Genomic DNA, 13,948 nt, shown 5'->3' with positions numbered 1-13,948 from the left:
TTCTTTACTCTTAAAATCCTAAGCCGAGTCGAGTCGCAAATTCGATTAATTATTCACGATAATAATAAAAATGAATGAAGTCGTCTTCTATTACTACATGAAATAACGATATTTTAGTCGAGTCGGGTTGACATCGGACATAATTATGTTATACCCTATCTTGTCCAAGTTTCACCCCATATCTTTCTATTAGTAGAAACCATTTTACCCTACCATAGGAAAAAGTTTGTCCAAAACAAGCAGCAAGGGTACTGCTAAGTTGATATGGGGCATAATTATGATAAATTTTACCTTGTTTAAGACAAAGTGCCTTTCGCAAGGTCACTCAATATAGCAAAATAAAGGAACCATTATCCAAATTCGAAATGAGTATTGAATAAAGATGTGTTTGGCATAATATATTCAATTTTTTCGAAGTTTTTTTTTTTTTTGCTTCATCGGTGCAGGGATTGACAAAGTAGAGCTCCGATTCTGGTTCTCCAGCCAACACCAGCACCAACAAAAGCAGAGAAAAACGATGCAATAAAAACAGTACGGTTGCTAGAAAGAACCCGTTGGAAGAGATAGTGGGGTTGGGAAATTCTTTTCCTCCCATCCCCCACTAGGTTCCGTTGAAAGCAATGGATGCCCCTGCAAAATGATGGTGTTATGGTAAAGACAAGACAAACATCAAATTTCTATATCAGGAAACCATTTTCACTACAGCTAATGTTTTTTTTTTCCTAGTGATGAACATCTTACTTTCAAACAAAGCAATGATAGTGTCCAGAGACATTACCGAAAACGAGTATCGTAAATATGAAGAAACCTATACTAGATGCATACCATATAGAGAAGGTTAAGAATTATTCAAGGTTGAGAATTAAGCAGCAAACTGTTTAGAGTCGAAACCCGATAATGATTCATGTTTTCTATGAGTTCCAGCATTACAAGTATTTACATAAGAACGAACGAATTTAAACCCCCGTCCTATTTTACAGAGGAAACAGTGTAAAGCTTGATTCTAAAATGAAGCTTTTTTTGGCAGGTTATATATACATACATATACCAATACATGTCATACTATAGCACAAGTGCTTGTCTATAATGGCATCAGATAATTTTGATCAAGTCTCCACAGGGTTAACTTACCAGAACTATTAGAGTGGCGTGGTATCATCAGATCTCAGCTCCCTTTCAAGTTCATCGAACTCCCAATCCCCTATCTCATTGGCCGAGTAGCCTTGGCTACCATTCCCAAACTCTGATTCCAGCTGTGCTAATTCTGCTTCATGGTCTAGCAGCGGCTGTGCTTCAGGACTATCCTCTGTAGCTTCATGTTTAGGTTGTGTTGATTCCGCAGTTGTCCGTATATCCTCAATGGGAATATCAGCCCTTGGAGTCTCTAATTCCAAAGTTGGCCGTTCAATAGCTTCAAATTCCACTCTTAACTTTCCAAGGTCATTAAATAGCTCTTTGATCATAGGATCATCTTTCCTGGATAGGATATTGGAAAACGGGTTTAAAAACCTCGTTTAGATGGAATCGTGAAAACACGATGATGGGAGTCCAGTCCACATGAAAATTGGAAAGGATGTATAGGCATGCGAAATCTATATATCTAACCTTGAAAGTGTCTCGGTCTTATAAAGATGCTCTTTCATGCTATCCACCACACTGAAGGTAGTTATAATCTGAGAAATGGGAATCAAAAAACAATTGTCTCTACAACTGAGGGTTTTAACCATTGGAATTAAGGATGGGAAAGGGATTAAAACGAAAATTGCTTAAAACTAGTGAAAAAAAACATAAATTAAGGAATACACAATTTCATTTTCATTGTTGCAAAAGAAATCCCTCTAAAAGAAAATAGACGGGTGGGGAGAAGTGTACCTTGGCTTCATAATCCAAATATTCCACCTCAAGATGTTTCCTCGGGTTCAATTCTTCGAAATCCCCATTTGGGTCAGATGAATTCCCAGATCTGTCCTATCAAAAATAAAGAATTAGAAATTGCAGTAAAAATAAAAAAGGCCAGAATTATTTATCTCAAAGGATGCAGATTACCTTTTATTCAACTTATTCAGGTTCTCTACAAATGTACTGATACGACTGATGGCAGGCTTCAGCTCTTTCTGCAAAAGAGTACAATGTTCCCAAGAACAATGCATGAGAGAGAAAGAGAGAAGGAACAAAGGTGAGACTTAACAACGACGTAGGTTCAAAATGTATTTCCTCCGTCAAACCGCATTGAATACCTTATAATCAGAGAGAAGAGTAACGGCCAAGTTCAGAAAATAATTCTCATGTTGCTCCAATTCCTCACTGGAAAATGCAAACAAGTATCAACCAAAAAGTTAAACAGAATCCCGTGTTGTAAGTATTAAATTAATAGAATTAAGAGCAGACTTCGTACTATTTACTTTCTTCAAAGCAAAAGAATTTGAAAAACAGGTTCAACGGACGAGGATAATTAGCCACGTTACCCACGTAATTGTCTTATTCAACAGAATAAAAGAACGTTAGATTACATACTTGACTTGCTTGTTCTTAGTTTCTGAATATTTGGACTGGATAAGCCAAGTATCTTCCAAGAAATTAATCCATGTTTGAAGAACTTCAGCTTCTACTCGACAAGCAGAAATGGATTTTGAAAGTTCATCTTCCTGTTAACGTATCAGAAAAAATTCTTAGATATTTGAAGTTTGAACAATAAGAAGGGCCTTAAAATGATCAAAATGGAGTAATTAATATGCATTATAGCTTTATAAAATTAATATAGAAATTAGGGAAAACATACAGACACACACCTTCATTTTCAAAAGGGAAACAACCTCATTGTTTGCTTCATTAAATTGATCTCTTTCTTCCCGGACATCCCGCAGTCGTGCAGTAGCAGTAGCCAACGAGATATTAACCTACACATGTTTCACCAAAATTATATTGGGGCCGAATCCACCTTTTTACAGAAAAGGTAGTTAAAAACTTTCAACAGCATGAACTTGGAGGTTTAAAACCTAAAGTTTTCCAAGATGCCTTGTTTTCATGGTTGTATGTGAGTTCCACTACTTAATAATTTGAAATAACACCCAATCATCACAAATCAAGTGGAGCCAATGATCATTGAAACAGATTAAAGCAATCCAACGAAATAAAACATATGGAGAAATCATTCTTATATCTGTCATAGTAATTGATTTCCAAGCTTTAGTACTTCAATCACCCCCAAAAGTAAATGAGTATATAAAAGCTCTGCTTCAGTAAAGCATACAGTAACCTCCAAATCATGAATATGTACAAACAAAAGAAAGAAAAATTATAAAAGTAAAAAGAGGGAAAAAGAGGGAACAATATGCGATACTAGGTAATAAACAACTAGAAACAGAATGCAGTAGAATAACCTTCTTCAGCTCTGCTTCAAGTTCATCTCTTTGTCTCTCGAGCGCTGAAATCTCAGCTACCATTTCCTGGATATTGTTCATTAGAAGAAAATTTCACATTTCTCATCTAAAACATTAAATACACCAAAAGTCACATGCATATTAGTCCAGATCAGCATGTTTTCCATTGTTTCAGTGAAAAGCTTGAAAAGTTTATGATGGAGGGGAAATACTAAACCGCTATGGGAATTGAAAAAAACAAAAAGATTATAAACCAAATTGAATTAGATAAAGAGAAGGGTTCTGGGATGTTCGAGAAAGCAATTCTATTAAAATTCTCTTAATGATAATAATCACTTCCCTAATAACCTCCAGCATAGTATTTATAATAAAATTCTCACTGATAGTCCTATTTAATTAGAACTCTTACTAAGAGACATAACTATTTAAAATAACACAAACTTAAAAAAAACTAACGTAAAAACTGATAACAGAAAGCTGATCCTAGTGATAAAATAATTAAATAAAACTTGGATGCTCCTGCATCAGCTACACAAATGGAGGCTCTCCCCCATCCCACAAACCCACACCCTCAAGATGCAAAAATAAGACCTACAAATCGAGTCTCTTGTCCTAACCAATACCAATGTCCCCTGGGAGACTTTTTGAACAGTATATGATGAAATCTAACAACAATATATCAGTCATGCACTACCATGATGCATGAAATCAAGAAAATAAGGAAGTAATCCTTCGAATACCAATTTTAGATGGAATCATCCCAAAAATAATTTGATATGTTCCATATTATACTTGCCAAGTCAATAAGTCTTATTCTTAAAGGTGCTGAATTGAAGATGTAGGATTAGGAAATGTACAAAAATCTTCTGCAGTGGATCTAACTAAACTAGTCTTGATTTTGAAAACACATTTGATCATACAGAGTAAGAAAACAGCTAGCTAGCTAGCAATCAAAATCCAGAGTCAATTTCTTGCAATCAAATCTACTCTATCCTAAATAGAAGGAGGATAAATTTTCCTTTTTATCTAGCCATGCAGACAGAGAACACATCAGTGCAAGTATACAACCTTCTCTTTTCCTTCAGCTTCAGTTGCTCTGGTCACACGAACAGTTAGGGCCTCCTCCTTCTGAAATCTGCCAATAATAACCAATGACCAGTGTGAAACAATTACTTTTTTCAAGTAAAAAATAATTTACTTTTTTCAAGTAAATATTTAGATAATTCTAAGCGGAATCATTTATAAAGATATCATATTGCTTTATATCTTGCTTCAATGTTGTCTTCAAGGATTTCATCCGAAATCCAGTTATTAAGTATAAGTAGAAATATTCTGGGCAAGCACCCCAAGAAATATAAAATCACACCAAAGACTTCAGCTGACGTCCTTTAAAGCAACCATGAATTCTGGTCATCAGTTAACACTTAAGAGTATTGATCCATGTTAGCTTAACAATGCTTTATACTTCCTCAGAAGTTTTTCAAATAGGAGAAATCAAAAAATGGTCACAGTAAATTTTACAATTTCCCACTGAAAATCAATAATTGCAATTTTTCTTATAGTACCTAAAGAGGAGTAAAGGTTGAGACAAAAAAAAGAATCAGCTGAGGCTGCACTAACACTTTAATATAAAACAATGTATTAAGAGCTGTTAATTTTTATCTAAAGTAATTGCATTGTTAAAATCAAATAGTATTCAGAATGACACTAATTTTTTTTATCTAAAGTACCTGTGATCCAAAATTCTTTTCTCAGCTTTTGCACAAGAGCTGGCAAGAGATTCTGATAAAACCTTCAACTTATCAACCTGCTCAAAGAAACAATATAAAGCACCAAATTTCAAACTGATGCCCCCAAGAAATTCCGCATTTGCAAAAACAGATGTTCATCTTTTAAATATTCACTTTAATTGCAAAAAGGTAATAAACCCTAAATCAAACTTTAACAGAAAGCAGGTTGCTTATACATATTTCATGTTTATTAAAACAATATCAGGAAACGACCAAATATCAAGAAATTTCTACCTTCATAGAATGAAGCTCAGGAGAGTCTCCATTGTTTAAAGACTTCTTTTTCATTAAAACCTTTTCCAATGTGGAACAGTTTCGTATAACTGCAAGTGCTTCTTTCAGAGCCTAACACAAAGATAAGGTGGTCAGCTTTCATATTTTCTTTCAGGGAGAAGTATTGCAAAATTCAATTGCTGTTTTAGCAGAAACATAGCCAAGGTAAAGATCACTGAATGTCAATAACCAGTGGGTAAATCAAAACCATAAGTAGCTCCAGAAAATCAGAACATTTCCATTTTTCTTTTTTTGGGGGAATGGGGGATAGGCCTTGTCAACTTGATGTCAAACTGTAGTTGACAAGAGCCAATTTAATTAGATATCATATAGGGCTCTAATTCCATCAAATGCGTTGAGATATTTAAACTTATATTTTAATCTATATGTTATGGCACTTGGAAAACCTTTAAAATTTTCTTATCTCATCCAGGACAGCTGGTTTTTTGTTTCCTATATATGAAATATCAAGATGCACTAAATTGAGAGAGCTAATCAGATTTTGCAATCTAGATAAAGTAATCTCAACCAATGATAAGAATACCATCATTCAGCAACCTACACACAATTAAAGTGATTTGATAAGGATAGGAGCAACATAAAAGGAAGAGAAGGGAGGAGAGAGAAGAAGACCAACTAGGAAACACCCAGAACGTGCCATTTTGTGGCAAAGGAAAAGCAAATAACATTTAGTTCGGTAAGAAATCCCAGTGTTTCTATTACATTCTTTTGCAACTTTACCAAGTAAAAACCATTTATTTGACAAGTAACTTCTTGAAGGACCATACGCATGACCAAAGTCACCAAACATGAAGGAAATAGTTAGCATCAAACAATTGCAAGATAAACGAACAAAATGGAGTAGTATAAGGTTCTACCAGCAATTTGATTGGTCTAGATTAAAAACTTAACAGGAATCTCAGAAATTATTTCCCTGACGTTATACCAGATTTTCTACTCAACATAGAACCTTAGTTTTGAAAGGCGCAAAGGGTAAAATTCAGAAAAAAGGAATTTAATTAATTGGTATTTATAAGATTAAATATCATTTAAAATAAAGATGATTTTATTTACCATCACTAACATTAATTAATATGTTTAAAAAAAAGAGTAATACTTAAGAAATTGAGTATTGATGCGGACCAACTGTGTTAAACTTTTTTGCAAAAGACAAGGCAATGGCTGTTAACGTTCATTCAATATCACCAAACTATATCCACCTCATACGTGCCTACTTGAACCATAAACACTCATATCCACCTCACACATGCCCACTTGAACCATAAGACACTCATGTCCACCTCCATTCAATATCACAGGCAAACGAACAGGAAAGGTGTTAAAAATAAAGAAGCTGACTGACAGAAGGTTTGGACCAACCATGTCTCTCCACCTCACCTCCAGCAACACTCAGTCTGTTCTTCAATTCTCCCTAAAGAGGCAGAAGCGGTGCACCTTGCGCCTCTTCAAAAAGCATCAAAAGCGAGTGCTTAGGAGAGCTTTTCATTTCTAGCTGCGCTTACAACTTTAGAGGCGTTTTCTTCTGAGCCCATAAGCGCCTAGGAGCGCTTTAAAAACTAAGCATACAACACATTATCCAAGCTACCACAAAAAGGATAAGCAAAGTTTACCATAACTCAAATCAAGCTCACTGCTCACCTCAATAGTCACTTTAGTAGCACTGTCAGATGCATTATCGTGACCTTCTAGTGTGCTCAGCTTTCTGAACTTTTTCTTCAAATCAGAAGCTTCACTATCCGTTCTGTCACAGGAGAAAAAAAGTAGAAATGTTAGTTTCTCTTGTTTCAGCAAGTCTAGCGATCAAGCACCTCAGACATCAAAATCCTAAAAATTTCTGGCAAGCATGGTGGCTACAGAACAACAGGAACCAAAAGACATGATCACAATTCCTACTTTATTAAAATAGGAAATAGGAAGAGCTAGTAGATTCCCGCTGCATATAGATGCAAACTTGACAATTGCAAAATATGATCAAAAGAAAATTTAGTTCACGCCTAACAGAAATATCCTAGCTAGATATTAGAAGTTGAAACTCATTTTAGGATGGTAAGTACAAATATGTGCAATTAAGAAAGAAAATTTCAATCAGATACTGCCAAAAGTTATGTTACTCAGAATCGGGAGAGAATGTCGGATACAGGTATTACCCGACACGGGTATGTTCTATTTTTTCAATATATATATATATATATATAATTGGAGAATCATACCTCCATGCCCAGATCCAAATTGATGTTGGGTATGACTCAGACATGGGTATTTAGGAAAAATGAAGAGCCAAAGTAAAATTGGCCCAAAATATAAAAGAATTTGGCATTGTCAGAAACATGAATTAAGAACCCAAAGCCAAAGTAGAGAAAACATGACAGTAAAGATATTACAGGCTGAAGGAGAGGAAATGGAAGCTCTTTGTTTTGAACTACCTTAAAAGATCTGCATTGATTTTCAACCCAGTAATGGCACTTTGCACGAATTGAAGCAGTTCCTCCCGCTTCGCCTATAAATTACCATGTTTTAAAAGTTTTTTTTTTTTTTGGGGGGGGGGGGTGAGGCAAAGAAATATGCTAAATTTTGAGTCTTTCTAAATTGCATTCTGAATGTAGCATAGGTTCAACAAGTTACCAGCACTTCATCTTGGTAGCTAGAAAAAGCAGAAGCTAGATCCTGTATACTGCTGACTACAGGATTGTGAACTTCTTTTCCTCCAGTGAGGCAGAGCCTGCAGGTATTATTATTTAATTAAACAGAAGTTCCAAAGTCCAATTTAATTTTCAGGTTAAATGTTCATAATATTAAATTATTTGTCTCCCTTAACCAGATAAAACCTACAAGAAGATGCAGAAACTGAAACCGTCATACAAATATGAGAAACAGTTGATGGCAAAACCTCAATGTCAGTCTTCCAGTTTATAATAAACAATAGTCCTAAAGTGAGAGGACTTACTGAAACATCTGCTGGAGCAGAGAAATCTCTTCCACATTTGGAGCTTCAATAATCTGAATCATAAAAAGAGTTAACCTGCATTAACCTCAATGACCAGGCACTCCAAAAACATAAAAGTGCCATAAAAAGGTTGCATGCTTTTTGGAAATAGTAAGCTCTTTTGGTCAAAATGTTAACTTGTTAAAGTTACCTATTAATGAAAAAAAAGTCTCCCAAATTCTGAATGTGAATAGATGAAAATTACGGAAAATCGAACCTACAATCTTACATGAAGCCATCCAAGATATTCCAGCAGAAAAGGTAGCATGTTTATGAACAACTTAAATGAACTAAGATTAGATAAAACACAACAAACTACAAGCTTTCTGATGATCTTCTTTGAAAATTGTGCAATCATTAAAATCCCTATTTAATGATAGTTACCAAAATAATGGAACCATTACATGCTGCCATATTGAGGTCAGTAATGTGATCTATAAAGTTCTTCTTTGTGTCATTTTTCAAAATGTTTCTTCATTGTCACTAACCCAATTAATCTAGTCAATAACAGATTATTTTGATAGCATAAAGCATGAAAGGTATTGAAGCAGCTTCACAATTTACCACATTTGATATGAACTAATGATCTTAGAGAACATTTAAAGAGTAAAGCTCTGGTTCCAGCATGGAACTTTAGACTAAGGCAATTTCCAGAAAAGTCGTTATAAGCCTTATAAAGTGCAGGAGCTGCATTCATTTGTTTTCATTTGGAAAACCATTATTCAGTTATCAATAAAAATGTCAAAAACTTAACCAGGCCCATGATAAAATATTTTCCTTTTTATTTTATTTGAATGAACTATCATGATTATTTATCATTTGTCCAGTACAAGATTTAAATGCAGAATGATCATACCAGAAATGCTGACTTTTCCAAACCCTCATCTAATACCTAATCCTCTATAAAATTAGTCGATAACTATGCTAGCAAAACTGGAAAAAAAAATTAAAAATGTATATGATATATTCAAGAATCTACACTATCTTAAAAAATCATGATTAAATAGAAAATATGAACAAATGACCAAGGTATCAAATCATACCATAGATATTGTTATGAACTCCAAAGCCTGGCTTTGAAGGAAAACCTCTCGAAAATTCATTGGCACACCCCCAATATCAGCGTCATAATACAAAACCTGTCAATATTAAAAATAATCAAAAGAGAAAGTCAAAATGCAAGAAATTATTTGAATTGTAGCATTATTTTAGCACTCCAACCTATTTCATGCGCACAACAGCATTAGTTTTAAAATCCAACAAACAATAATGCACTTCAAAAGAAAGATAAGAATACAACAATAAGTTATACTAAACTACTTAATCTAACTCATGAAAGAAACAGAATAGATAATTTGATGTCAGGCTAATAGAAAAAATGGGGCCTACCTATCCTCTTTCTGAGCTGATATTTACAAAGACATATGATTTACAAGTCAATAAGTAAAACAAGGCATAAGCAGGCAACACCTAAGCCACAGCATACAATTTGGTTTTTGTTAACAAAAGGAATAACTCACCACTGGTGGCCTCTGCGGGTTCTCCTTTGCTTCATCAGAAGCAAGAATTTGCTCGACGCTCTTTTCACTGCATTCAGATGGAACTTCAGGTTTCTCAATTTCTTTGAGTGCAACCAGCCATCTTCTCAGCAGCATAGCTCTCTCAGGACCCCTACAAGAGATTGCTGCTTCCTCCAATCTCTTCACAGTTTGCCTTAAACTCTTGAAACTGCGAGACCCCTGCATAAGTATGCAACTTAAGCAAGTCCGAGAACAATATCATAAGATATCACAACAGGAAAAAGAATTTCTAAAAGTAAACAAGGAGGAAAAACTAACTAGTAGTGCATTAAATCAAGTGAAAAATGCTAGTTGGCTTTAATATGAGAACCAATTAGATCATAAAGCTCTTAGTTAATACCAGTTTACCACATTACAAATTAGATTTGGCATTAGATCAATTTTTCTTCTTATGACCATTACTTGAAAGAGAAAGTGACAAATCCAAATAAAATGAAACAAAAAATACATTAATATGTGAAAATAGAAGCAGAAAATGTACAGAAAAAAAAAGAATTTATTCCGCCAAAGAGGCACATTTCTGGAATTATAGACCAATTTTAAATCGCATCTTGCTGAATTTGGAAAAAAAAAAAACTTAATTATTAACACAGACATTTCATTATATTCTAATTTAACAACAAAAAACAACCAAACAATTGAAAACCAAAATGAAAACACTGAAAATTAAAATATTGCAATGCAATGATAACAAATCAATCCTCACAAAATTACTCCAAAATTAAAATTAAGGAAAATGTCAACATTCAAACATTTCAAACTAATAAACATTCAGCCTGAAATTGCGTCAAACACCCCTCAACATGCAAGCACGTGATATTTAAAAATGAAGAGGGGAAGATAGAAGCAAATTACAATGCGATCTTGAAAGATCTTGGCTCCTTCGGCGACAGCTTGGCCAGCTTGTTGAACAACGGTATCGGCATAGTTTTTGAGGTTCCGCGAGATGTTACTGGTTTTCCCAGCCTCCACCGCTTTGTTCACCGCCGTTCTCAGCCACGACATTCCGTTTCTTTTCTCCGGTCAATGCAATTTGGATTAAGTGATTATGTCAGAGGGAAATATATGGTTTTGGAATTTAAATGGGACAGAAATGGGGGAAATGTTCATTCAATATCGATTGTATATTTGTTTGGATGACGAAGAAAAAGAAAACGACGGCGTTCGGTAGGATGATGTGACGTCGTCTGGCCCCACACGTGCTCAGTCTTCTTACAAGTTTGTTAGAATGTATTTGGTTCACGAAATATAAGATTATTTTTTGGAATAATATTATTCGAATGTAACATTATTATAAGAATAATATATTATCTTATTTGGTTTGTTTAATAGGAATGTAAGATTACAGTGTTAGTCTGGAGGAATATAAGATTACTTAGATGCATATTTTATTAAATTATTCTTGTGATATATTTTTTTAAAGTTAAAATTTAATATTAATTTATAAATATTTAAATGAAAATTTATAAAAATATTTTAATGATTATACTATTTAACTTTTGAGGAGAAATTACAATTAATATATAATTAATATAATTAGTATATTAGATTTATATTTTTAAATAATGTTCATAATAACCATATTTATTTATATAAAATATAATATAATATAAAAATAATATTATGATAGTAAAATATTATTTTAAATAATTACATTTTTATAATAGTACAATTTTTTTTCTTATAAAATTATAAATAGTAAAATATTGAATATTAAAAATATAAAATATTTTAAATTCTCAAAATTATTAATATTTTAGTAAATTAAACTCTTTGTATATTATTATTATTATTATAAATTTGAGTAAAGTATAAAAAGTAAGAATTTATAATGATCATTATAAAAAGAATTCATTAGTCTAAGGGTATTTTTGTCCAAAGTGATGGAATATCAGATTACTTAAGAATTTAGAGGTAATGACATTCCCACCATTTTAACCCAAAAATGCTACTATTAATAATGTAATATTCCCGATAATGTAAGATTACGTGAACCAAACGTGGAAATATAATTCCGGAAAAAAATATTCCACTTGGTAATGTCAGATTCCGTGATCCAAACGCACCCTTAAATTTTTCTTTTTTCCTTTTTATCATAATAGAGCTTAATTAATTAATTAAATTTCTTTAAAATAATAGATAAACTATAGAAAATGCCCCTAAACTTTTATTTTTATATCAAAATGATACTAAACTATAAATTGATACGATTACAACATTAAACTTTAGTTGCATACAAATATATTATTAGATTGTCAACCCATTAACAATAGAATAATTATGATAATGTGCTGCTGATAGTGTGCTGATGTGAAAGTTAAAAAATGTTTTTGTATTTTATTTTATTGTCATTTTCATAAAAATTAATATTGTTATTTATTTTTAATCTCATAGATTATCACTCTTTGACGTCTTTAATAACTATTATCGATATTAATAATTTCATTTCATTTTTTGTCATTATTTAGTTTAGATTTTCTCAAAATATTTTAAAAACTCACAAAATTAAATATAAAAAAATCATTATCTTTTTGGAGTTTTGAAACTTTATTGAATTTAAGAAATTTGGAATTTTTTTTCGAAAATTCAAAAGGTGAAAAACTATTATTTTGAGAAGATGAACAGCATACCTCGAAAGCAGCTTTATTGAAAAATCATCGAAGGGGATTAGAGTATTAGCACATCAAAATTTGAAATGAATATATTGTCAGTTTTAAATAAAATTTATGAAAAGTCAACTCGAAAATAAGAAAGACGAGTGAAACATAAATATTGTGATATATCTCAAAATATTGATCAACGATAAATGACAACCGAAAAATTTAGTGTTTAAAATTAAAGTATTTTAAAATTTAATTTGATACACAAATTAAAGATTTTATATATTTTTCAAAAGCAATAATGTTTTGAACATTAATATGTTCATTCTAAAAGGATGTCGTTTATTTAATAAAATTTTACAAAATAAAAATTTAATTAGCTCAAATATAAAAAAATTATTTTTTGTTTTCAAAAATTATTTATTTTGCACCAACATCTTATATACATATTTTCTTTTTTTCTTGTGTCATCGTTAAACTTTTCTTCTTCTTCTTCATTTTTATTATTGATGTCATATTAATTTTAGTGTTGATAATCAATCGTCAGTATTTATTGTTTTTTTATTTAATTATATTATATTTTTAGTTTTTATTATTTTTAATAAATTTACTTTTATGACATGATTTTTAATTTTATGACACATTTCCTCTTTATCTTTTGTCACGTTTTCGATTGTTTAATTTTTATTTTTATTTATCTTTTTTTTCTAATGGTTGGATTTGATATCGTTACGACTGATCAAGACGACGCTTATTTGTTAACATATTGCTTTTTCATGTTTGGAGCCTTGCATTATATTTATATATGCAATTTTTGTTTGTAGATAGTTTTCTTACGTCGCTCGATTTTATTTACGGTTTGTCATTAATCATTCAGTAGTTTCATCATTTTTTGTGGTTTGTTTGTCGATGTAGTCAAATCAATTTGTATCTATCTTTTATTCGAGATTATTTGATTAGGTTTTTCAATCTTTTCCTATGGTCCTCGTTTGATATTAAGTGGCTAGCTTTTTTTTTTGTTAATAATTTAGGAAAATGTTTGTTTCAAAGATCTTGCATGTGGTTCCAGATTATCATCTCAACTTGGAATTATGATGGAGTTGTCATCGATCGTTTTCAAATTATGTAGATCGGACACGTAAGCTTTTGCCATTTATTTGATCTGCATCTTACCAGATAATAGTCGGATTCAAGAGAAGATTACAATCTAGAAAGAATGAGCACCCTCGAATTACCTTTTAGTACCACACAATTAACCGGTTGTCTTAATTGCGAAAATTGAATTTTAGGTACAAAATTAAAAATTCAATCCAAGTTATTA

The 13,948-nt window shown here is 32.1% G+C and overlaps 1 protein-coding gene across 3 annotated transcripts; it reads right to left on the bottom strand.

Moving 5' to 3' along the window:
- Positions 1 to 913: 913 nt before the first annotated feature.
- On the bottom strand, positions 914 to 11,104 carry LOC120156121. Of its 3 annotated transcripts, none has more exons than XM_039167538.1 (18): positions 10,883 to 11,049; positions 9,968 to 10,202; positions 9,491 to 9,586; positions 8,409 to 8,461; positions 8,087 to 8,183; positions 7,888 to 7,961; positions 7,103 to 7,205; positions 5,405 to 5,515; positions 5,111 to 5,187; positions 4,449 to 4,515; positions 3,381 to 3,446; positions 2,790 to 2,897; positions 2,515 to 2,645; positions 2,238 to 2,304; positions 2,047 to 2,114; positions 1,873 to 1,963; positions 1,606 to 1,673; positions 914 to 1,476 (listed from the first exon to the last, which is right to left on the bottom strand). In XM_039167538.1, the coding sequence occupies exons 1-18, from the start codon at positions 10,951 to 10,953 to the stop codon at positions 1,140 to 1,142; spliced, it is 1,920 nt and encodes a 639-aa protein (XP_039023469.1). In that variant the 5' UTR covers positions 10,954 to 11,049; the 3' UTR covers positions 914 to 1,139. The 3 variants fall into 3 exon arrangements, with proteins under 3 accessions (XP_039023469.1, XP_039023466.1, XP_039023468.1); XM_039167535.1 differs by having other exon boundaries at positions 919 to 1,476; positions 9,968 to 10,186; positions 10,883 to 11,104; XM_039167537.1 differs by having other exon boundaries at positions 919 to 1,476; positions 1,873 to 1,946; positions 2,048 to 2,114; positions 9,968 to 10,186; positions 10,883 to 11,104.
- Between the last annotated feature and the right edge of the window lie 2,844 nt (positions 11,105 to 13,948).

Source organism: Hibiscus syriacus, unplaced genomic scaffold, assembly GCF_006381635.1.
Source record: "Hibiscus syriacus cultivar Baekdansim isolate YM2019G1 unplaced genomic scaffold, ASM638163v2 tig00111213_pilon, whole genome shotgun sequence".
Lineage (NCBI taxonomy): Eukaryota > Viridiplantae > Streptophyta > Magnoliopsida > Malvales > Malvaceae > Hibiscus > Hibiscus syriacus.
The sequence above is the reverse complement of the archived record's forward strand: the minus strand, read 5'-3'. Positions and strand labels throughout refer to the sequence as shown.

Coding starts and splice junctions, on each gene's coding strand:
- LOC120156121 (XM_039167535.1), bottom strand. CDS start 11,032: ATGTCGTGGCTGAGAACGGCGGTGAACAAAGCGGTGGAGGCTGGGAAA. Junction 5,516..7,102: donor CTACTAAAGTGACTATTGAG/GTGAGCAGTGAG, acceptor TCTTTGTGTTAG/GCTCTGAAAGAAGCACTTGC. Junction 1,674..1,872: donor ATTTGGATTATGAAGCCAAG/GTACACTTCTCC, acceptor CCCATTTCTCAG/ATTATAACTACCTTCAGTGT.